We start from the raw sequence: 25,799 nt of genomic DNA, 5'->3' as shown, positions 1-25,799 counted from the left end.
CAGATATTGCTTTGTGAGAAGTGTTCCTCCACAGGTGATGTGATGTTTGTGTCTTTTATCATTTTCCTGTGTGAGTTCCTTCAAGAGCAAAGTGATTTGTTTCACCCACATAGTTATTGTTGGGGCATTTAGTGCACTGGGTGAGGTACATCACCTTGTCTCTCCACTATCATTAAGAAAAGGAATAGAAAGTAAATATTTCAATAAAAAAAAACTCCAAACCGGACGAAATACTCCATTACCAAGGTAGTGGAGGGCACTGTACCACTGAACTGTGAAAGGTGTCCTGTTGACACTTTCAAACCTTGCAAGGGCCCAGGGAAGGTCACTTAGAAGTAGAACTGCTCAGATTTTTTTTGTCAAAACACTTTTCTGTTGGAATGTGGCATTTTTACTAAACAGAAATTTGTCATGAAATTGTACCGATTTCAATGAATTTTCCTGTGAACATATTTGTAAACAATTTTTGGGGAAATTTTTTAAAAGAAAAATGTTGATGTTTCATTCACGATTTTATTTTATGAATTTTTCACTATTTGTATTTTTTAAATTATTTTTACATAATGACATGTTGCATCATGTAAAGCAGTGGCTCTGAACCTTTCCAGACTACTGTACCCCTTTCAGGAGTCTGATTTGACTTGCATACCCCAAGTTTCATCTCATTTAAAAACTACTTGCTTACAAAATCAGACATAAAAATACAAAAGTGCCACAGCACACTATTACTGAAAAACTGCTTACTTTCTCATTTTTACCACATAATTATAAAATAAATCGATTGGAATATAAATATTATACTTACATTTCAGTGTATAGTATATACAGCAATATAAACAAGTCATTGTCTGTATGAAATTTTAGTTTGTATTGATTTCGCTAGTGCTTTTTCTGTAGCCTGTTGTAAAACTAGGTAAATATCTAGATGAGTTGATGTACCCCCTGGAAGACCTCTAAGTACCCCCCGGGATACACGTACCCCTGGTTGAGAACCACTGATGTAAAGCATGTCCTACTATGTCATATTCTGTACAACTAGTACTGATGTGTCATAAAGATAGAATATAATAGTTGAAATATTCTATTTCTCTTTTTTAATTCAGTAAGAGCAGCTGCTACTTACTACTGTTTGTCTTATTCTCTAGATCGTATTTTCCTGTTTGTGTTATAATGAAATATTTTGACACTTTGAAACAAAATAAGATAGCACTTAGAGTACTAATTCGTGGAGCAGCTCTTTTCAGTATCCTTGTGTTAGCCTGGAATCATTTTGCTAAGAGATTGAAAATATTTGCTCATCTAATGTCATGTTATGCACTACTACCACTGACATGTCATTAAATAATAAAAAATAATATAAAAATGAAAAAACATAAAATAAAAATGGAAACAAAATTTCAAAATTCCAAAATGAAAAATTTCAAAGCAATTACTTTTGGCATTTTGATTTCCAGGGAAATTTGAAAATATTTGTCTGCATTCCAATTTGGGAATGAAAACAAATTTCAAAATGTCAAAATATACCACAAAACAGAAATTTGGAGTTTTGACCATCTCTTCTTCGAAGGCTTGCCATTTAAACTCACAAATGGTTACAGTTCAGTCGAGACAGATTTTACCACACTCTGTCTGCAGCATCACTCATCTAGATACTGAGAGGCTAATGCCATAAATCAACATTTAAAAGAAAATACAGACTTATCACAACTCAGAGCATCTAATCCAGTATGATATTCTAGGTGATAGAATTCCCAGAGACTGGCCTAGACAAGCAGATGCATTAGGTCCTCTCATTTACTGCTCTAACAAAGTTTGTATGTTCAATAATCTCTCCCCTCTACTGGTACAGAAATTCTCAACATTTTACAAGCTTAATGAAGAAAAATACCTTAGATCTCTGACAAACAGATGGAGCAGTATGGATCAGTAATTGGTTAAAGATAGGAAACAAAGGGTAGGAATAAATGGTCAATTTTCACAGTGGAGATAGGTATATAGCAGGGTTCCCCAAGGCTCTGTACTGGGACCAGTGCTGTTTAACAATATATTCATAAAAGACCTAGAAAAAGGGTGAGATGGCAAAGTTTGTAGATGATACAAAACTACTCAAAATAGTTAAGTCCAATGCAGACTGCGAAAAGTAAAAAAGGGATCTCACAAAACTGGGTGACTGGCCAACAAAATGGCAGATGAAATTCAAAGTTGATAAATGCAAAGCAATGTACTTTGGAAAACATAATCCCAACTATACATACAAAATGATGGGGTCTAAATTAGCTGTTACAACTCAAGAGAGAGAGATCTTGGAGTCATTGTGGATAGTTCTCTGAAAACATCTGCTCAATGTGCAAAGGCAGTCAAAAAAGCGAACAGACTGTTAGGAACCATTAGGAAAGGGATAGATAATAAGACAGAAAATATCAAAATACCACTATATAAATCCATGGTACGTCTACACCTTGAAACACTGTGTGCAGTTTTGGTCGCTCCATCTCAAAAAAGATATATTAGAATTTGAAAAAGTACAGGGAAGGGCAACAAAAATTATTAGGGGTGTGGAACAGGTTCCATGTGAGGAGAGATTAAGAAGACTGGGACTGTTCAGCTTGGAAAAGAGATGACTAAGGAGGGATATGATAGAGGTCTATAAAATCATGACTGGTGTGGAGAAAGTTGAATAAGGAAGTGTTATTTACCCCATTCACATAACACAAGAACGAGGGGGTCACCCAGTGAAATTAATAGGCAGTAGGCCAAAAGTATAATTGGGTTCAAAAAAGAACTAGATAAATTCATCTATCAAAGGTCCATCAATGGCTATTAGCCAGGATGGGCAAGGACACAACCCCATGCTTTGGGTGTCCCTAAACCTCTGACTGCCAGATGCTGGGACTGGATGACATGGAGTGGATCACTCAATAATTGCCCTGTTCTGTTCACTCCTTCTGAAGCACCTGGCACCACCCACTGTTGGAAGACAGGATACTGGACTAGCTGGACCAATGATCTGACCCAGTATAGCCATTCTTATGTACTCCTTGTAATGATTCTAAACAGGCAGGTCCAGGGCCAAATGGAGCTAGAAATCATTAAGAATTGCTCAGTGATGGGGATCTCGGTAGATGCTGGGCCACTGCTTCCCTGCCCTTCCTCCCACAAACACCTATTCCCCCTGGAGCTATGGAGCACCACAGACTCATGCTCTGGTGCTCTGGCTACTGGTGGCTGCGTTGTGTCAGGCAAAAAGGCAGGGCGTGAAGCTGGCTGGGGGGTGTCAGGCTTGGATTTTCCCAATCTTTTTCCAGCTCACCCTAAGTGGCAAACTGCCCTGATGATCGTGTTCCATCTTGAAGGCTTTGGCCACATGAGAGTCTGGTTGGTTTTGTTGGCATAAGCTTTGAGTTCCACCAGTCATTTGGGCACCCTCTGCCAGAGCCAACTGGTCATGTGATGCTGCTAATTCCCCAGCAGATGCCTTCCCAAATAGGCCTTTCCCTCCCCAGTTCATCCCATGCCAGAAGCTATTACCGAGCTCTTCCAGAGATCCCCAATCTGAAGTTTATAAAACAATCTCTTCTGCAACTAGCACTGACAAAACCAACACCCTCCCTCCGCCCTTCCCCCCACGATTACAGGGATTTCAAAACATGATTAACATCTATGTTGTCTGGATCCCCTGGCTCAAAACTGGCTTCCTTGAATCTTCTCAATTAGTTAAAACAATTCCCTCCGCTCACCACAGCCCATTCATGACAAGGACCTTTTGAGGACTATAAAGGAGAGGGCACTATTGGGCTCATAATGGAAAACAAACCTAGAACATAACATAAGAACAGCCATACTGGGTCAGACCAAAGGTCCATCTAGCTCAGTGTCCTGTCTTCTGACAGCGGCCAATGCCAGGTGCTTCAGAGGGAATGAACATAACCGGCAATTATTGAGTGATCTATCCCCGGTCACCACTCCCAGCTTCTGGCAAACACCATCCCTGCCCATCCTGGCTAATAGCCATTGATGGTCCTCAGCTTTACCTCTGCAGGGGCTCTCATCCACTTCTCCAATCAATGCCTTTATGAAAGCTAGCAGAGGTGAGACTTCCTGCAAAAGGAAGAAACATAAAGGCTATTGCAGGTGACCGCCACATCGTAATAACTCTGCACTTGCTTTATTATTTACAGCACTTTGAGATTACTGGCAATCGTAACATTGTCTCATCTATTGTCCGAAAGGCAGATGTTCCTTTCAAATGTGGCACATCCAAGCAGAGTGAAATGGCTCCCTGTTTGTTTTGTTTTCTGTCAAGCAACCCCCGAGCCCCAGTGGGCTCAGCCCCGGGGCAGATCTGGAGCCAGTGACTTGGAGCGACAGCCCCAGCCCGTGTTCTTACAAACCATGCAGAGTAGTTAGTCTGATACATACAGACTATAGTTCCTAAGAGTTTATCCCGGGTGCACACAGCATGGGAGGGGCTCTCTCATACATAGCTAGCAGTAATCTCAATCAAGAAATTGTGCTTGGGGGAACCTTTTGCCCTGCAGCTAGGGGCAGCGGCATGGGAAGTAGACTGGTTGGAAGTTTGAACAGAGGAGCTCTGCCGTGGTTTGGAGAGTTAGTGCTACATCTGCGGAAGCTCTGCTGCAGGGTCTTCAAACCGTGACTAGGAAATGCGCTCTCATATTGTAAAATGCAGTAAGTTAGAGAAGACTGTCAGTAGACAGGGTTCACTGAATGACCCAGCGCCTGGAACAATCCTTATTTACAGAGCATTTTCCAAGTGCTCTGCAAACAGTGAATAATTAACCCTTACAACCCCCTGGCGAGGTAGACCTAGGGGACGGATATTGTCCCTTTCACACACTGGTAGACCGACCCATTCAAGAATCTTGTTCAAAGGCAAACAGCAAGCCAGTGGCTGGGTAGAACTAGAACTTGGGGGCTCCCAGCCTCACACTCAGTCAACGAGACAGTAGCTGCTTCTATGACACAACACTAACAAAGACCCTATTAGACTCCAATAGTTTCAGAGATTTTCCAAGCCTCAGTTCCCGTCTGCCTCTGACCTGGTCAAATTAAGAAAAGCCACCAACTCTGCAGGTGCAAGTGAACCCATCTGGGCCCCACTGGTGGTGTGGGATGAGTGATGAACAAAGGCAGGCTCCACGTTTACTCCAGCACAGAGTCACACTAACTATGTGACTATGAAAATGGCAAGACTTAGTGCTGCTGGGGAGAGCCATGGGAGAGCAGGGATGTCAGGGACTCATTAGCCCAACCAGCCAATCCTGGAGTTTTTAAAAACTTCTTGTATTCCCGGAAACTGGGCCAAATAATCACTGTTCCCTATAGCGCCTTCCGAATTTGTTACTGATGTTTGTCAAAGGCCTCTGGAGGCCATCCAGGCAGTACGCAAATGATCCAGACTCTGCGCACTCATGCCAGCGAATGGTGTCAGGAAGGCAATGCTCACCCCAGCCAGCGGTGGTGCTGTCGGAGACTCAGCCCCTCCCCATGTGCTGGAGAAGGATTCCCCCGTGTTTCACAGGGAAAGTTCAAGGCCAACCCCCAGACAGAAGCAGGGGCTGAATCGATTTCCACTCCCAGTCAGTGAGCTGCAATGGTCCCAACTGGGCCTCGGGGAGCAGAAAAACAGGAAAGGCAGAGCAACCTGAGCTCTCCTGGCTCACAGCTGTCATTTTGTTCATGCTGTGTATGCACCCACCAACAGCAATGATCTCTCTGCAGGGTTCTGCTTCCCCTCAGCTTGGCCAAAACCCAGCCAGTTAGTTCCTTGAAGCTCAGCAGTCAGATCCAAGCCCCGAATCCACAGGGGGGCTGTAAGCAGAGAGAGGCAGTGGCTGAAACGGAGTCCCATCATGCTGCCTGCCCTGGCAGCTGCTCCACCGCACACATTCCACATCATTTTCTTTACCAAATCTGGTCACTCAGGAACACCAGCACACAATCCTTCTCCACAGCAGGTGGTCGGACAGGTAGCCTGGGGGACAGAGGCCAGTAACAGATGCTTTCGAGGAAGGTCCCCGAAACTGCACAGACTCATAGAACCACAGGGTGAGAGGGGACCGTAAGGGTCAGTTAGTTTAACCCCCTGCCAAGATGCAGGATTTGTTGTGTCTAAACCAGTGGTGGGCAACCTGTGGCCCGCGGGCCGCATGTGGCCCATCAAGGTAATCTGATTGCGGGCAGCGAGACATTTTGCTGATGTTGATCATCCGCAAGCACGGCCCCCCCTCAGCTCCCAGTGGCTGCAGTTTGCCGTTCCCGGCCAATGGGTGCTGCGGGAAGCGGTGGTCTGCAGGGACGTGCTGGCCACCGCTTCCCGCAGCTCCCATTGGTGGGAACAGTGAACCGCGGCCACTGGGAGTTGCGGGGGGCCATGCCTGCGGACTGTCAATGTCAGCAAAATGTCTCGTGGCCCGCAATCAGATTACCCTGATGGGCTGCATGTGGCCTGATGGGCTGCAGGTTGCCCACCACTGGTCTAAACCATCCAAGACAGATGGCTATTCAGCCTCCTTTTGAAAACCTCCAGTGAAGGAACTTCCATGACTTCCCCTAGGCAGTTTGTTCCATTGTCCTACTGTTCTTACAGTTAGGAAGTTTTTCCTGAGATTTAATCTAAAGCTGCTGTGCTGTAGTTTGAACCCATTGCCTCTTGTCCTGCCCTCTGTGACAAGAGAGAACAACTTTTCTCCATCTTTCTTACGGCAGCTTTTCATGTATTTGAAGACCGCTATCATGTCCCCCCTCAATTTCCTCTTTTTCAAACTAAACATACCCAGTTCCTTCAGCCTTTGCTCCTATGGCTTGCTTTCCATCCCTTTGATCATCTTTGACACCCACCTTTGGTCCTTTCTGGTTTCTCTACATCCTTTTTATACAGCAGTGACCAAAACCGGACACAGTACTCCAGCTGAGGCCTAACCAGGGCTGAGTAGAGCGGTACTATCACGTCCCATGACTTGCATGCTATGCCTCTTTAAATGCAACCCAACACTGCATTTGCTTTTTTTGCAACAGCATCGCATTGCTGACTCATGTTGAGGTTGTGATCCACCACAACTCCCAGATCTGTCTCAGCCATACTGCTGCCAAGCCAGTTATCCCCCATTCTGTATTTGTGCATTTGGTTTTTCTTGCCTAAGTGCAGCACCTTACATTTGTCCTTGTAGAATTTCATTTTGTTGTCTATAGCCCAGTTCTTCAATTTATCAAGATCCCTTTGAATGTTAGCTCTATCCTCCATAGTGTCTGCAACTTTGTGTCATCTGCAAATTTGATCAGTATGCTCTCTATTCCTACATCCAGGTCATTAATGAAGATGTTAAATAACACCAGACCCAGAACAGATCCCTGTGGAACCCCACTTGAGACCTCCTTCCAATCTGACATCATTCCATTAATATCAGGGGGTAGCCGTGTTAGTCTGTATCCGCAAAAACAACAAGGAGTCCGGTGGTACCTTAAAGACTAACAGACTTATTTGGGCATAAGCTTTCGTGGGTAAAAAAACCTCACTTCTTCGGATGCATGGAGTGAAAGTTACAGATGCATTCCATTAATAGTTACTCTTTGCCTATTATTTATTATTATTTGGTATTATTTATTATTTGTTTTACAGTAGCACTAAGATCAGGGTCCCATTGTGCTAGGTGCTGTACATACACATAGTAAGAGACATTTTATCAATCCTACCAAGTCCTAGATTTCAAGGTTATCAAATGGCAGTGAGTTCTAGGGGGTAATAATGTGTTGGGTAAGAAAGTATTTTTGATCAATTTTGTATTTGCCACCTTTCAATCTCATTGAACGTTCCCTTGTTCTTGCGTTATGAGTAAGGCTACGTTTTAGTCATGGATATTTTTAGTAAAAGTCATGGACAGGTCACGGGCAGTAAACAAAAATTCACGGCTGCCTACCCGGTTCTGTGTGTCCCTGCAGCATCTAGCGGGAGGGAAGGCCGGGGGGCTCCCCATGCTGCCCCCACCATGAGCTCCGGCTCCACAGCTCCCATTGGCCAGGAACCGCAGCCAATGGGAGCTGTGGGGGGCGGTGCCTGGGAGCACGGGCAGTGCGAGGAGCTCCCCTGGCCCCTCCACCTAGGAGTTGCAGGGACATGCCGGCCGCTTCGAGGAAGCTCCCCCGTGGTAAGCACCACCACGCACCCCAACCCCCTGCCCCAGTCCTGAGCCCCCTCCCACACCCAAACTGCCCCAGCAGCAGCTGGTGCGGCTGGCCCAAGGGCTGCCTGATCTGTTCGGTCAGCCCCAGAGTCAGCCACTGCAGAAGTCACGGACCCCCGTGACAGACATGCAGCCTTAGTTATAAGACAGGAGGAATAGGAGCACTTCTCTCTCCTTCCTATTGAGCGTGTGAAGATAACACATTAGAGACCGTGAGGTGTTTCGATCACACACGACTCCGTATGGCTCCAAGTCATAAGTACAAACATGCCACTAGGGCTATGCTACCAGCATCCCAATGAAGAACACGGCATGGAGTGCAGTGCTGAGGGAGCTCCAAGAGGCAGCTCAGTCTAATCACCCAGAACAATGGATAACAATGGATGGTCAGAGCACATTGGGACCAGAGTTACAGAAGCAGTTTCTCAGCATCATTGCTTCTCGGAACAGCTAGTTCTAGATGCAGGTTATTTAACGCTGAACTCTGGCACCTCACTGCTTTCTGGGCTTTTTCTCTCTGATCTCAGCCTGTCCCTGCTCCAGCTGTAATTTCTGCCCTACACTTTACTGAGTTCAGAGATAGCTGTGTCTCACTGACACCTCGACAGAAGGTTTTGTCTGCCTCTGCTGCACCTTGGCACCCAGCAGCTCTCCCCCAGCTCCTACTTAAAATAATCCCACAAAGCCTTGCTAGTTTTCTGTGCATGCCCTTTGGAGTTACTTGCGTTACAATGGAACCCACCTCTCCTGTAGCAGCTCTCTCTTCCCGCAAACTCCCCAGTGGTTAGTTAATTTACCCCCCGCCCCTTTATATCATCTTCTCCTTTGCACATTGGGGCTCTGAAGTTCCTCTGTCTTCCTAGCCCTGTGGAAGCACTTCACAGAGCCCTACCACAGAAGCCCTAAATGTCGCCTTCAGGAACAATCCCCGGCATCTCCCTATGTTTAAAGATTTTGCTTCGAGATATTGAACGGCAATCTGCAGAGCTATCCCCACTGGATTTATGGGCTAGCAGGACTAGTAGTTAAGCATATGACTCAATTCATATCTAGTGAACGCACACAATCTGTGCTATATAATAATCCCCAATTCGTAGGAGACTGGAGGCTAGACTAAAACTTGAGGAGGCTGAAAAACACAAGGGGTTCTGTTTGTTTATTGTATTGACTCCCTCAAGCAGCCAGAGGGCTTTCTAATAAATCTGTGTTTGTTTATTCCCCATCCTTTGCCTCTGGGGCAGGATGGCACCCTTGCCTCCTCTTTGTTGGGTTCCCTTTACTTTGACTTTGTCACTAGTGCTGACTCTCACACCGCAAAGGGTTTATCTCTATGCCCAAATCAGGATGAAGGATGGAATTAAAATGGGGAGGGACCAGGGTATAATTCTCTTGAAGCCCTTGGTCTGTGTCCTCCTATGGAGGACAAGATTTGCAAAGCAAGTGTTTAGTTTGGGCCCTCTGAACATAGCCACAAACAGAGGGGGGGAGCTGTGCATGCTGGTGTGACTACACTGAGCCCGATTCCCCACTGCCCTGCACCTCTGCAGCCATCTCCCCTGGGCACCGCTGGCGCAGGTGGAAATCGCCACACCAGGCCCAGGGCCACAGGGAGTCAGGCCCGTTATCTGACTAAGGAGGTTTAAGCAACGGGCAGTGCCCCTCCAGTTTGTGCCACTCCCATGGCTGTCTAAGTCATACTGCACGGCAGCCTATCAGGGCTTTCACAGGCCACTGTCAAGGGAATAGCGGATGCAGAGCTTCCTTCAAGCACCTTCAAAGTCCCTCCCAAGTCCCCCACAGCGGTGCCAACCCCAAGCATGCAAAAGTCCTGAGTCAGGGCCCAGAACTTATGAGATTGGCTTAGAAATCATGAGAGTTTAAATCACAGTAACTTGTTTCTCTGTCTTCTGGTCTCTGAGCTGCTAGGTCACCCACAGCTCACGCCCTCAAAAGGTTTTCTTTTCAACCAGGAGGGCTAGAAAGGCAAGCTGAGATTCTCACACAATCACCTGACTCTAGGAGTTGGGGCTTGCAGAAAACCACCAGCTATCGTGAAACGTGCAGATGCCAGAGCTGGCCATGCTGCAGTAGGGGCTTCGAGGGAGTATAACAGGATGAGCTCCGCAGTTTCATTCCCTGCTTTTCCCCTCGAAGCAGCAATGACTGCTCCAGCAACAGCAGCCACCAGCTACCACCTCCATCCCTCAGCGAGACTCCACCAGCAGGGAGAGGAATTCTGGCCTCCCAGGGCACTGCCAATAACGCCCAGCCCTTGCCGTCTGGGGTCAGACTTTTGAAGAGCTGGGCAGCACCTCACATTCTCCTCCTGCCCCCTCCCATGCTGCCAGGACTCAGCCCCACGGCAGGCTGCACCTCCCCCTCGAGCGCTCCCCTCCCCACAAGAACCCTGCACCTGTGCCTCAACTGATCATGTTAATAATCACCTCCCTCTGCTCTGGAGAGCAGCTGCCCACAGCCCGGAGCTCAGGGGCTCCAGAATGCCCGCAGGCCCCTGGCTCGCTGGCATGGCCCGAGCTCTTCACCACCAACTCACGGTAACCCAGCCCCATGACAGCTCTCTCTGTACCTGGGGCCCCACCACGGCCAGTTCTGCTGCCCCCGACCCACACCCGCCCCGCCACACAGACAACAGGAGGAAACAAGCCAGGAAGCCCCAGCCAGTGCCTTAGGGTTGCCAACCTTCTAATTGCACAAAACCGAACACCCTAGCCCCCCCGCTTCCCTGAGGCCACATTCCTGCCCCGCCCCTTCCCCGAGGCCCTGCCCCCCACTCACTATATTCCCCCTCCCTCGGTGGCTCGCTCTCCCCCACCCTCACTCACTTTCACGGGCTGGGGCAGGGGGTTGGGGTGCAGGAAGGGGTGAGAGCTCTAACTGGGGGTGCGGGGTCCGGGGTGGAGCCAGAAATGAGGGGCTCAGGGTGCAGAAGGCTCCAGGTTGGGGCAGGTGGTTGGGGTGTGGGAGGGGGTGAGGGCTCTGGCTGGGGGTGCGTGCTCTGGGCCGGGGCTGGGGCTTTGGGGTACAGGAGGGGGCTCCAGGCTGGGGCAGAGGGGTTCTGGGTGTGAGAGGGGGTTCCAGACTGGGACAGGTGGTTGGGGTGCAGGGGGGGTGAGGCCTCTGTCTGGGGATGTGGGCTCTGGGGTAGGGCTGGGGATGAGGGGTTTGGGGTGCAGGAGGGGGCTCCAGGCTGGGGCAGAGGAGTTCAGGGTGTGGGAGGGGGCTCGGGGGTGGGGCACAGGCTTACCTCTGGCGGCTCCTGGTCAGTGGCGCAGTGAGGCTAAGGCAGGCTCCCTGCCTGTCTTGGCTTCGCAATGCGTCCTGGAAGCGGCCAGCCGGTCCAGCTCCTAGGCGGAGGCGCGGCAGGCGGCTCTGCGTGCTGCTCCCACCCGCAGGCACCGCACCCGCAGCTCCCGTTGGCCGCGGTTCTCGGACAATGGGAGTGCAGAGCTCGTGATCAGGGCAGGGGCAGCACGCGGAGCCCCGTGGCCCCCTCAACTAGGAGCCGGACCTGCTGGCCCTTCCAGGGCGCAGCGCAGAGCCAGGACAGGTAGGGAGCCTGCCTTAGCCCTGCAGCACCGACAACTGGACTTTTAACAGCCCGGTCAGCGGTGCTCTCCGGAGCTGCCAGGGTCCCTTTTTGACCAGGTGTTCTGGTCAAAAACTGGACACCTGGTCACCCTACAGTGCCTGAGAAGGCATCATCGACAGCTCCCCCCTACTCCCCGTGCAGTGCAATCAGCAAACAGCCTCCTCAGACAGAGCCCAGACACAGACACCAGGCCCTGAGTCTCACGCTGACCTAACTGAGATCTGTGTCCAATAATCCCCACACCATCCACTGGGTTATCGCTAACCAATCCCCCACTTGCTCTGCTCCACAGCACCCTGGCTGGCTGGCAATGCAGGTTGAGGTTCACTCACAGCTGGTCCTGCCCCCATCCACACCCAGGGCACTCTATTCACCACCCACCCACACCCAGGGGAAGGGGGGATAACCCACCTGCTCCCTTTGTACACATAGGGAGAGATGGTCCTTGAGTTGGAGAAAGGCAGGAGTATTAACGCCATTGTATACATGGGGCCACGTCAGGATAGTCAAAGGAACCATCTTTTGACCATCTCCAGGGCTTTCCAATGCCCAAAGGGTTGGCAAATGGACAAAGATTTTTGGGTGCCATGGAGAGAAGGGAAGGAGGTGGGATGAGGGCAGTGTGGATTTACTCTGTTCTGGGCCAGTTAAATGTTCATGAAAGAACCACTCTCAGCCATGAAACATATTGTTGGGAACCTTCTCTCACTCTCCTGTTTTAAGCCATGACCAAAGCGCCTACAGAGATACATGCACAGTTCAGTCATCCCCGCTCTGTGCTTTATCGAGCCCTACCGCCTCCCATCCCCCAGCCTCTCCATGCACTGGGAGTGATGGCGTTCGCAGCTCACCTTGGACGCAGAACTTGAGTTCCTTGGCATCAGTGACCACCGTGGAGTGCAACTTTTCGGGCACTTTCTTACTCATCCGGTTATAGCTGCGCTGTCTCTTGGTCTCGCCCCAGAGATTGGAGCCGCCATACATGCTGGGGATGTTGAGGACGGCGATGCCCTCCAGTGAGGTACTGCTCAGGTCTAGGAGCGTTCCGTCACACTGCAAAGAGACAGGCATGGTCAGGCATTAGACACTGACTGACACCCCGGGTTACGGACACAGCCCAGCGCCCTGATTGGGTGGGGCCTGTGGGCACACAACAGAGACACAAAGAAGGGACAGATGCAGAGCTCCCAGGAGCTGGGCTTGCAGAGGCATGTCCACTTCCCCAGAACTCCAGAGAAGGCCAAGGCTAGGAGAACTGGCGAGGTCCCGCATGGCAGGAACACCACCAGGAAATGGTCCGGACATCCTGATCTACTGTGCGCGGCTACAGGCACCGACAGAAGTGTATTGCAGAGAGCCCAAAATCAGGCGACCACACAGCATTCATCAAAGCACGGAGTCATTATGTGGCAAATGGAAAAATCACATCAGTCCCTTGAAATAGCACCGCTGCCTTTCTGGAGGACATGCTAGTCAGACACAAGTGGCTGGGCTCGATGCAGGGGCGTTCAGGTTGAAACACAATGGCCTGTGACGTACAGGAGATCAGACCAGCTGATCCCTTCTGGCCTTACACTCCATGACTGTGAGATGGGGAGGCATGTCTCTTTGGGGGTGGGGGAGAGAAGAGGAGCCATTTTCATCTGAATGGCTAGTGATTTCCATGACCTGGCTCTGGCTGGGTGGTGAGGCCCAGCAGTGTGGAGGGCAGAGGACAGTGAACAGAACAGTGTATTCATGGCACGTGATGTTTGGCCCTGATTCAGCAAGGTACAGGTATCTGAGCACGTGTTTAGCTTTAAGCACATGAGAAAACCCATGGATGGCAACAGGGCTACTCGTGTGGTTCGAGTTAGGCACATGCCTCAGTGCTTTGCTGAACTGGAGCCAGAGGACAGAGCTGCTGATCTCTGGCCTGCACACACAGACTGCCCAGGCTGGGATACAAAAAGTTCAGGCTGCCACTTGGGGAGCAGGCAGCACACAGGGGGTCTGTTCTGGGTACCAGCCCCGGCCCATGGAAACAGCCTGGGAATCCTACCCTCAGAGAGGCCAGTGGCGACTTGTGCCGCGCATCGGTCTTTCCACCGGGTGTACTCTGCGTGCAGGCAGCAGCTCAGACCAGGCCGCATGCAGCCCCTTCACAAACAATGTCTGGTTTTCTTCCCAGCCCCGGGGCTGATAGGCAGGTAGCGCATTTTGTCAGTCTTTGAATGTATTCCATGCGCTGTTCAGAACTGCTAGAGGCATATGGAATGGACAGGAAATACAGCTCATCCATTAAACTGAAACTGGCACAACGTCCGCTACAGGGCCTGCCTTGCAAACAATGAGTCCCTGCTCAGTCACCCCCCTACTGAAAACCTAGGGAAACACCCAGACTTTGCATTGTGCCCTGAAGACCAAAAGAGTCAGGTTGTCGTGGATTAAGTCAAGGGAAGGGAATTCAGAGTGGAGGGCCCTTCCCTGAGAATGCCCTGCCACTGACTCCTCGTCATGCATACCTACCCTCCGGAGTGCCAGCGGGGGAGCACCTTTGATCTCAGCATCACTGGGGTCTGACCCCATATGAAAGGTGATCTCCATTACACACAAACCCCAAGCCCTAAACAGCTTAATGCTAGAGCCCGTCAAAACAATTCCCCGCAATATGTAATTTCAGTGAAAAGGGCTTTTTGTCAAACAACATTTTTCACAGAGTAATTTCCATTTCATGGAAACGTGTCAACGAGGCCAGGAAACATTTTGCCCCAAACTGAAAAATGTAACTGAAACCAGAAATTCTGACCCCCGCCCCAAGTTTTCTGTTGTGGTCTTTTGAAATCCCCAAAAACATTTGCAGGACATTTTGATGAAAACAAAAATATCAATTTTTTAAAATTTCTCATGAAAAATAATTAGCATTTTTCAAACAGCTTTTCTTAAAACCAACTTGGGTGGGGGGCAGCTGTCAGCACTGAGCATCACCTCGTGTCTCCCGGATGTCAGGAGAAGCAGATGTTATACAAGCACCTGACCTGGCAGAATCTTACATGCTATGTTATTGTAGTTGTGTGGGTCTCAGGGTATCAGAGAGACAAGGTGGGTGAGGTCATATCTTTTAATGGACCAACTTCTGTCAGTCTGTTGTTCTTCAGGACCTGAAGAAGAGCTCTGTGTAAGCTTGAAAGTTTGTCTTTCTCACCAACAGAAGCTGGTCCAATAAAAGATATGACCTCACCCACCTTGTCTCTCATGTTGTTGTGTGGGCATTTCTATTTTGAATATTGTATGTAGGGTGCGGGGAGTGGAGGGGGTCAAATATAACTCTCTGATAGAATTCAAGAACCCCCATCCTAGAAACACTCTCTCATTAGTTGGTTCTTTCTTTTGGCTACAAGATGTTTTTTATTATATATTTTAAATGAAAATTTAAAAACCCCAGAGAAGTCTGATTAGATATTTTTTCACGTAATTTCAAGTGGAACTGATGTCACTAACCAGACAGTTTCTCAAATCACTGCTCACAGTTCACCATGTTCTATCTACAGCAGCTTAGAAAACATCCACTGCTCAGCTACCTTTTCCTGTGGCCTCTTCTCTTATTATTTGAACTTACCTTAGAGAATGAAATATTTTGGCTCGTCAAAGCCTTATTCCTTTGATGACTGGATACTGTTTCTTCTAAATGCGATTTGGAAAATTGGGTTGACTTTGGCAGAAAATAATATTAAAGATGTGAAAGAAAAAATTGTCAATTTTGGAGCCTTTTTAGGAAAGCAATAAAGCATTCATTACTTGGAGTCCTTACTGAGGCGTCTCTGTGTTACATAGAAAAATTGCAACATTTGAAAATTACACTAAAAGGTATTTGTGGCTTTCCAAAGGTCTAGAGGGAGGGACAAGTAAATAGAGTTTTTAATTGTATAAATGACTTTAATTCCTCTGCCAGCATTCAAGCAGGTAGAGTATTTTATAAACAAAACAATACTTGGACTGTGGTGTCCATGAAGTGGCCCCTATATACTATTACCCTGACATCATCTTCTGATTGGGAAAGCTGATGACTTATAGGTGGAAAAATTAGGTGTAGTTTCTTCAAGGTAGAAGGGTAAATATCTTCCTTGATATTGCTAAAACTACCACGCATGTAGGGGGAAAAAATCTTTGTTTGCATTCAAAATGTATTTCCTAGGCTTTAAAGCATCTGTTCTTTTGCCTGCTAAGTTACAGCTGAGCAAGGATCAGAAATGTTATTTTTTTCTTGGATTTTGATGATGCTAGGGAATTTCTGTCCTCCGTGTTTTCCAAAGAAGAATGTGTGTTGGATAACGAAGAACTCTCTAATTCTCTGTGGCTAAAATTTTGACTCTTTTTCTTGCTGAGTGAGGACCTCAACCTTATTTTTCATGGAATCATAGAAATGTAGGGCTGGAAGAGACCTCAAGAGGTCATCTAGCCCAGCTGCCCATGCTGTGGCAGGACCAAGTAAACCTAGACCATCCCTGGCAAGTGTTTGTCTAACCTGTTCTTAAATACCTCCAATGATGGGGATTCCACAACCGCCCTTATAGAATCATAGAAATGCAGGGCCGGAAGGGAATTTTTAAAATAATTCACGCTAAAGTTAGGACATTTTAAATATTCATGATAAAAAATTAGGACATTTTAAATATTACCACATGCTTATGTGTGTGAATCTGCCTGCAAATGAATATACCAGTATGCACACACACATACACACTTATCTTTGTATATGCAATACTTTTTTATCCCCCACAATGCTTGAAAGTCGTCTCTTTTTTTAGCTCACCCTTGATTGTGAAAAGCCAGAAATGTTTTTTTATTTATTTTAAGCTAAACTCAGAATTTTGGGGCTTTGTTTCAGTTACTCATTCTTCAATATATTTTTGAAAATAATAAGAAGTAAAATATCTTCTAACATCTCGAAGTGCGTGTACAGTGCCTAGTGCAGTGGGGTACTGATCCATGACTCGATGCCACTCAACTCAATGGCATTTCTCTGTTGGTCTTTAACATGATAACTTCTGAATGCTGCGTCTAGTTAATTGCAGACTTCTAGGGTCTGTAAAGCTTCCAAGCTGCAGGTCACCAGGCAACGCTATGCAGGTAGAAAAAGGAAGTGCCAAAGACATGCTGATGCAATAGGATATGGCTTGTTTAGGAGCAGGGAGAACAGTAAGGGCCCAGTCCCAGTTGATGTAACTCAATGTAGCTCCACTGAAGTCACACAGATCATTTCCATTGGAGCGAATGGAGCTGGGCAACTGGCCCTTCCTGTTCCAGTCTTTCTGAGAAGTGGGAGTTGGAGTGCAGGAAATGGACAAGGGAATAGGAGCCTGAGAGGACATGGAGGGACCTCTGACATACAGACATGTGGGGAGAGAACACTGAGATGCTCCTATGTACTGAGACTGGAACGAGCACATCCACATTGGGTGGCGTGAACATATCCTGGACGCGGAGATGGCTAAGAGGAAGGCTATTAAACACTAAAGCACACACACATACCCAGAGTGTCTAGCCAGCCTTTCAAGTGTGGGTCTTTAATGATAGGCACGTGAGTCTGTAATTAGTTACCTAAACTCGGTTGCAGGCACCTAACTGCTAATTCATGTACACACTCATTTAGGTAGCTGAGTATTTAGAGCCAGATTTACAAAGGCAGCTGGCACCTAAAGATGCAGGAAGACACCTTGGGGGGGATGAGCTATCCCAGGATAAGCACATTTTTACAGGTATTCCTGTGTCCATGCCAAGGGTGGGGTGTATTGCTTGGACGATTCTGGTATAGTCAAAGCAGTACAACTCTCTAGTGTAGACATGGCCTATAGGCCCCCTAGGCTGACAGTTATCTCACAGTAGATCTATAGTGAGGAACAGAGGTACTCTGGAGATTACAGGCTCGATACAGCAGCCATTGAACAGATGAAACAAATGAAGGAATGGACCCAGGAGTGCAGCAAGGTCGGATGGCTGGAAAAGGGCATCAGATAAGCCATTTTTATCTTTAGGCTAAACATTACTGGCCCGAACAGGGAAGGGATGGAGGTGGTGACCCAGTCCAAAAGGAATGTGATCTGCCAAATCCTATACACTCCGGTGCTTTTATGGGGTTGGGAAAACAGGTGTATTAGAAAGGACCCCCATCCTCTGCTGGGCTTAACAGAACTTGGGCGGGTTTGTGCTGGCTTTAAGAACCCAGTGCAGACGCCACATACACACACAACACACTGAAGAACATCCAACGAGCAGGGAATGTGTTCCCCCCCCCTTTAACCCTCCTCTGTTTGTGTGCCAGCCTGGTACAATGGGCTCTTTGAGAAGGGGCAGCTGGCAGGGAGGCTGGCCGTAGAAATGTGCAGCTGAGGGAAAACCAAATTCATTTCCAGGAGCTGTCCCATAACGGATGCCAATTTCCAAAACAAAACCACCATTTCTCTGCCCTCATGGCAGTTGCCTCAGAGCTGGAGGGAGGCCGGACTGGGAATTTCAACTTAAAATGCTGCTAGGTTAACACTTTGCTGCCTGGGACGGCGATTTACGTAACACACCCATGCTTGCGACGGAGGTGGAGCGCTTGAAATACCTGCACTTGCTCCTGATCAACAGCGCCGATCTCAAACCACAGGATGCATCGCTGTGCAGCATGGCTTCCGCACAACATTCAGAGACACGGAACAGAAGTCTGGGATTTTAACAACCCCTTCCCCTCCCAATCTTTCCCCCCATCCCATGGCAGCACCACCACCTGTTTGGGGCGGTGTGTATCTTCCCTCACCTTCAAACACAAATCCTAGGTGTGGCTCAGAGATCAACAGTTTCACTCTGTAATTTTGCCAGGCTGGCTGACAGAACAGTTCAGGGAGGCCAGCCGGTCACAGAGTCAGAGATCAGTACTAGGGACCAAGGGGTCACCTCGGTCATCAAGTCAGTAACGTGATATCTTGGCAGATCAACTCCCCTCCAGTGCCGACGCTAATCTGACCATCACTAGCGATGCTGCCTTGCACACCTTTCCTTTACTAATTACTCTGGACTACTTTGGTCTAATTCCGGTTGCTGGGTTTAGCCTGCAGATGCTGGGTGATGGCCTGTGATACATAGGAGGTCACTAGACAATCTGGTGACCCTTCTGGCCTTAAACACTATGACTCTATACTCCCCTGCCCAATGTTCCTAATATCTCATCTAAACATCCTTCTTTAATGACAAACTATTGCTCACCTTTCTGTCCTACCATCTTGTGTGGCTGGATAAATTGCCTTCCTTCACTGAGGTTTTTACACTGAGGGGTTACAGCCCACATTCCTATGTTGTCATTAGTATTTAGTGTTTGTATTGCACATGGCCGGGCCTAGGGAACTCAGTCTGCATGCCAGCCAGCAGGCAATGGGGACACACACCAGACCAGTGGGCGAGGCTAGAATGGGAGGATGAGTTGCCATAAAGCCAACACAACATCCCAGAAAAGCTGGTCACATGCCTTGCCGATGCCAGTTGAGAGGGATTTGTAGAGACACATTGTGGCAGGTATGTTTTAAAAATGGGATTTTAAAAAGTACAAGGTGACAGCTTTATGAATTTCTGTGGGAACTTTTCCCCAGGAATGGCTGGTGATGGGGGAGAGCGCATGAGATTGTCGGGGGAGAAGTGGACAGGCAGGCTGGTACTGCTGGGGCCAACAGCTCGACAGGTGAGCAGATCGGATGGAGAGGAGGGCTAAATGGAGAAGGGTGTTAAAGTCCAAGATGTGGAGCTTGTGTTTGCTGTGGTGGAGGAGAGGGGCCAGTGGAGGGACATGGAGGCGGGGTGAAGTGACCCTAGCTGCTGTGTTTTGGTGGTTCTTTGACAGCAGTGTCTTACTCTCCAGGTTTGAAAATCATTCCATTCTCCCTTTTGGTCTCTGGTTTTGCTGTATCTTTCCTATTCCAAAGATACCTGGCTGGCATGAACTCGGCCCGGTCTGGCTGCCCTGGGCAACACAGGGAGGCACCATTACTTCCCTTGCTAACCCAGAATTCTCTTTCACAGGAGAGTGGGAACCCAGCCGTGAGGCCCAGGCCCACAGCTGTCTCCCCTCACTTTGTCCACAAAGTGAACCATCCCTACCCTTCGGACACTTCACCCCAGCCCTCGTCCATCAGCTGCAGTCACAGTCCTCTTTCCCTCTCCCCCCTCCCCTCCCCGGCCCACAAAGCCATAGCTAAGGGGCTGAAAGGGGAGGGGCCTGCTGCTCCATCTTTGGCACCTAACTGGTCCTTCTTTGCTTGACTGACATCAGAGGACAGGACCCATCCCCTTGTCCATGCTGGGGAGCGAAGCCTCAGGAAAGCATCTCCCCCAACCCCCGGCCACGTATCCTGCATTACAATGGATCTAAGTTTTGTGGCAGGCCCCCGGTCCCACTGCTCAACAAAAGCGAGGCTCTAATTGGCCACGATAGCACCAGTGCTGCACAGAAGGTGACGCACATGCTTTCAGAGTGCTCCTCCACTTCTGCTATGCTGTCACATACGCACCAGCTGGCCTCGGAATTCCACCTGGTCCACACCCACAGCAGTGACATGAGGGCAGGTGCTTGAGGGGGTCTGGGTGGTTTGTCAGGTAGCAGAGAGGGGGGGATTTCCACCACCTCTCTCCCACCCAGCGTCCCTCCCAAAGACCTATCCTCAGGGCCGATTGGTTCCTTTTCTGCCCTCCGCCCCCCATACCCAACAGTCCCCATGATCCCACCTCCACTAGCTCACTACAGGTAGTTCTGCCTGACCCAGAGGGCACTCCTGGGACTGGCGTTCTGCTCTTTCTGCCTGGGCAGAGCTGGGGAAAGAATTTCCTCATGGAGGATGGAGGAAAATTCCACTGCTGGAGGTAAAATCCACATGCATTTCTCCATCTGTGGATGGGCTGAATGCATGGTGCTGTCTTTGACTAACACCGGCCCCTCCATCATACGCCCTCTGCTATCTATAGCATCTTTCTCCCTGGTTCCACTTCCCACACTTGTCTGCAGTGCAGGATTTCATATGCAATACTATTCACCCTCTTTTAGTTCCCTCCCAACCTTTCCTATACGGATTGTAATTAAGTGATGAGATACACTCCGGGAGATTAGGATCTCCTGGGATTTTCTTTGCTGGACATGAATTAAATTGCAAGCAGCATGGCCTGCATGGTCAGATCCACGTCAGCCTTTGTGGCAACCGACCTGTTTTTTCTAGCCCTCATGAATAAGTAATAAAAGGTTCATTTATTCAGAGATAAGGAAAGCAGGAAGTTTACAAAAAAACACAGCACAAAACCCCCAGTGCGAACTGTAAAATGACAGAGCTCTTAGCAACCACTGACAAGTGGCTCCCCCCTCCTCCTTTCTCTAATTAAAGGCTGTTTCCATGTCGCCAAAAGGCGGCTGTGTGCGGACCCAGCGTTTACAGAGAGAGACTGTTCCAGGCCCACTCTCCAGTACAGCTGCAAGGCACAAACAGGAGGATTCTGTTCTCCCGCAGCTGGCTGCAGTTAGGGCAAGTGCCCTGCTCCCAGCTCTCTGGTATATGTTTAAGGAGAATTCACCTCGCAAATATACAAACTTGACCAAAATATTTTCCTGAGCTGCCTTGTCCATTTCCTTTCCCCAGACTGCTAATCAGGAGATCTGGTCGTCAGCAGAAGCCTGCTCCTTTCAACCAGCTTCCTCCCCGTCCCCAGCATATCTAGTGACATCACGCCCCAGTGGGGTCACATCATCGCTCCTGGATCGAGCTGTCACTGAGCAAATCAAGCAGGAGTACAGAGCTGCTTTCAGTGGAGAACACCGCTATTTACATACCAACTACTTAGTGAGGACAGGACTGTTTCAGGGGAATATGCTAAAACATTTGCAAGCTGCAGTTACATCAGTATATTTCAGGTCAGGAGTTGGGCTTTCTTGGCCTAACACTCTAATGATCACTATTTATTATTTTCACTGGCATGACGCTCAGAGGCCGTAGTCAGAATCCGGGCCCCATTCTGCTGGGTGCTATACAACCGCAGAGGAAGAAATGCTGCCTGCCCCAAAGAGTTTACAGTCTACTTATTGAATGTAACAATGGTGCATTGCTTGAGATCAGATACCTGCCTTTGCTCTGAAACGATACTTTAGGGAAACAAAAATGGAGGCGGGTCTGTATGGTCAGATACCTGCATCGATGGGTAACATTTTCAAAATCACTTACAGGACTTAGGAGCCTACGGGTAAAATTATCAAAAACATCTCAGTGACTTAGGACCCTAAGTCCCATTTTCAAAAGTGGCAGGCACTTATGGCCAGATTGTCAAAGGTATTTAGACACCTGAAGATGCAGATAGGTGTCTAGTGGGGTTTTCTAGAGCATCTAAGTAGGTTTGGTGTCTAACCAATCCAATGAAAGTTAGGCACTGAGGTGCTTTTGAAAATCTCACTAGGCACCTATCTGCATCTTTAGGTGTTTAAATACCCTTTGAAATCTGGCCATAAGTGCCTAAACCACTTTTGAAAATGGGACTTGGGTTTCTAAATAACCCAGGTGCTTTTGAAAATGTTACCCTCTGCCAATCAATATTCTGATTTCAGCTTGCTACCGGCCACAATTCACTGCCACTCCTGGAAGTCCCTCATTGGGCAGATGTCTGAGAGCCACCATTTCATTCCCAGGAGCACAGCCTCCAGGAGGAGACTCTGATGGGAACGCTGTCAATGCCATGCTTGGACAAATGGTCACCGTACGCTGGAGCTCACCTCGATCTCTAGGTAGTCGTGGAGCTTCTTGCAGGTAGCAGCGAAGGTTTCAGTCGTGCCAAATTCAAAATACCACAGCTTGTTCTTCATCCTGACACACAGAACACAGAGTTGGGAGGACTCATTAACACATTTGTCTGGAGACATGGCTCCATCCCTAACCCCTTCCCCTCCAGGCCAGGGTTCTCCAGCCCCACTGACAGGGGAATTCTACCGGCCTGCTGCTGAGACCCTGCCCACAAGCTTGTCTCCTAGGAAAAGTGGGATACTGTGACATGGAGTGACGCTGGCCAGCCCATGTGATACATACACATGCCCCGAGACCAACTGAATATGGGCTGTCGGGGCGGCTGGCAAGGCCCAAGCGTAGAGAAGTGGAGATGTTTCTGAAGCCCTGCATTCATGCCGGCGAGGGGATGCCAGACGCAGCTTTGGATACACAAGATGAATCATTGAGCTTTGTGACGGGTTGTGCATACCCCGCACTGGAGAAGAAAGGGTTAACCCCACACTATGGGCGGCGGAAGTCCCGCCCTGCTGGCCGTGCTAGGCATACTCCAACTGCTGCCTCAGTATAAAAGGGAGCAGCCCAGCTCATTCTAGGTGGATGGCCGGAGAGGAAGGACCTTCAACCGAAGCTCCAGCTGAAGAGCCGCCAGAACCCTTGCCTGCAAGAGCCAGAGACCCTGTGAGCTGGATTGGAGGCCTGGAGCCCAAGGAGCTCTGGAGGACCATCCACGCTGAGGAGCTCGGAGACCCTGATGCCCCATGGACAGCAGCTTCTGGAACTACGGTAGGAAGTGACCCGGGTGTGTGTGTGACCAAATGGTATCTCCCACCAGAGTGAGGTCAGCGTGTTTTGGTGGGATTCCCTGCTAACCCAGTGATAGACCGCGCTGTTACTGTTAGGGCTCTGGGTCAGGGCCCAGTGGAGTTGGGTGGGCCCGGGACCCCCTACTCAGGCCATCACTCCCCTGGTGGCAGCCCCCACCTTTCCCTGCCATATTGACTCTGGCCATTAGGCTGTGTTGCCCTGTGTTCGAGGGCCACCATATTGACTATAGCCATTAGGCTGTAATTCTGGCCATTGGGCCGCACTGCCCCAAACCTGAGGGTTGTTAGCTGAACACTGGCTGCTGAGCCGCCCTGCCCTGTCCCCGAGGGTGATTACATGGACTCTAACTGCTGGGCTGCACTGTCCTAGGGCTAGGGGGTTGTTAGACTGACTCTGGCCACTGGGCCGTGTTGCCCTGAGCATAAGGGCTGCTGTACCTGACTGCGGCCTCTGGGCTGTACCGTGTTCACCCCAAGGGCCACCAGGGAGACTAACTGCGGTGATATCACCACCCTGTCCCGCCCCAAAGTGGGACGGGGTGTACATACACCGCGACAAGCATGTTCACACTGAGCCAGGCAGTGGGGTGGAAACCCGGAGAGCAGGAATTCCTGCTTTTGGCCAGGACTGGCATATCACAGGAGGAGCTCCACACCCTGACAGCCAAACCAGGCAGTGCAGAGACAGTCGGGTGTCAAGTGCACCGAGCCTTCTCCAGAACTGCTCAGGGTCTGCAGTAACAACTTAGAGAACACGGCAGCAGTCACAACAGGGGTTCTCAGAGGCAGCGGTCCCCTCAGCTCCTCCTGGACAGAGGTGGAGTGGGGCAAAAGCTCTTCTCAGTCCCCAGCTCTCCTCTTGGGGGGAAAGGCACTGCAACAGGGGATGGGGTACAGCAGAGCTAGGCAAAGGAGACCTCCAGCAGCTCTCTGCTCCACCCTCTTCTGCACTCCCCCATGGGTCAGGAACCCTACCAGCCCCTCGTGGGCCATCACCCCTGTTGGGAGGAGAGGAACTGGCCCCCATAGCGGCAGCAGGGGGGCGCATCTCCCCAGTCCCATGCCAGCTCTGGGCACATGGGTTTGAGCGGTGGAGGGCAGCATGGAAAAGAGGCTGGGAGCAGGGCCGGGGATCACTTTGCCCAGCAGGGTGCAACGAGGGTTAGATTATGGAGGCACAAGGAAGCAGCTAGCTTGGTTAAACAGAAACTGAATAGAGGAAAGAGCTGGACCAGGCAGGTCAGGGAGGATCCCAAAAGCAAGACCCCAAAGCTGTCAGTGGGGTGAGTGGTCAGGGTCTAGCAGCAAAGGACCAAAAATACAGAAATATCAATTAAATACACATTGCCCATTTGAACCAGGGATTAAGGTGATTTCATGCTTTCAGAGTCCCCTGCATGCTTTGGGGTGCTAGCCAAGTAAATCATAGGGTAGTAATAAGCTGATTGAATTAGCTGCTACAAAGCCAGGAGCAGGGAGAGAAGGGAAATGCATCAGGGGTTGGATTAAAATACACTGTGGTCTTGGGGAGAGTGGCTAAAAATCAATGGGATTCACTAGAGACAAATGCAAAATGCTTTCATTGGCACAGGCCCAAACGCAAATGGGGGTGCCTGGCTAGGAAACAGCAGCACACGCCAGGATCTACGGTTGTAGGGGAGGATTGATTATACGTGAGTCAGCAATGCAAAGCTAGAGCAAAAAAGGAGCATGCTATATTGGGCTGCAGCAATAGGACTGCGTGTAGAACAAGCCAGGTAATTCTTGCTGTCTCACTATCACTAATTAGGTCCATCGGGGGCACAGGGGACAGCTCTGTGGCTCAGAATTCCCAAACAACAGAACCCTATTTTCAAAGGCTGTTGCCTAAATGAAAGCACCCAAACGAGTACTTGGCCACTGAACTGGATACCGCCAGCAGGCAGCCTTAGAAACTTACATTTACCTGTCGCAATGGTTACTGGGATATTGGCACTAATCCCCGATCCTGAGTTCCAGGAGTCCCACCAATATCCAATTGGTGGATTTGGTAGGTTTAAGAGAGCCAAATGTGCCTCCTGATTTGAGCACCCAATTGAGCAAGTGGGCGCCTCCCTGCAGTGCCCATGTTTCAAAACTGCTCAATTGGCAGAGAGTTCAGAAAGCAGGCACACCAGAAGGGTCAGAAAGCTGGGCATGCTCAGTCTAGGGAGGGGAGACAGGATAGCTGTCAGCAAATACTAACCTGAAGGGATGTTACACAGGGCACAGGGACTCGTTATTCTAGTACCTAATGAAAATAGACCACGTACTAACAAATCAAAGCTTCAGCAGAGACCCTAGTGGAGGCCCTGGCCATAGAGGGGGAGAGAGGGGAGTTGCAACAGTGGAAAGCACCTGAAACCCCTCTCTGTGCTGG

At 49.2% G+C, this 25,799-nt stretch overlaps 1 protein-coding gene across 3 annotated transcripts in view; it reads right to left on the bottom strand.

Moving 5' to 3' along the window:
* DGKG (diacylglycerol kinase gamma) overlaps nucleotides 1–25,799 on the bottom strand; it is a 114,145-nt gene that overhangs the window by 17,032 nt on the left and 71,314 nt on the right. For all 3 annotated transcript variants that reach the window (XM_065410350.1, XM_065410351.1, XM_065410352.1), the window contains 2 exons: nucleotides 22,568–22,658; nucleotides 12,663–12,864 (listed from right to left, as the gene is read on the bottom strand). In XM_065410350.1, the coding sequence (XP_065266422.1) occupies nucleotides 12,663–12,864; nucleotides 22,568–22,658 (293 nt within the window). The remainder of the gene's footprint in view (nucleotides 1–12,662; nucleotides 12,865–22,567; nucleotides 22,659–25,799) is intronic.

The sequence above is a fragment of the Emys orbicularis genome, chromosome 9, assembly GCF_028017835.1.
Source record: "Emys orbicularis isolate rEmyOrb1 chromosome 9, rEmyOrb1.hap1, whole genome shotgun sequence".
NCBI lineage: Eukaryota > Metazoa > Chordata > Testudines > Emydidae > Emys > Emys orbicularis.
Note: the sequence above shows the minus strand (reverse complement) of the source record. Positions and strands in the feature narration are given on the sequence as shown.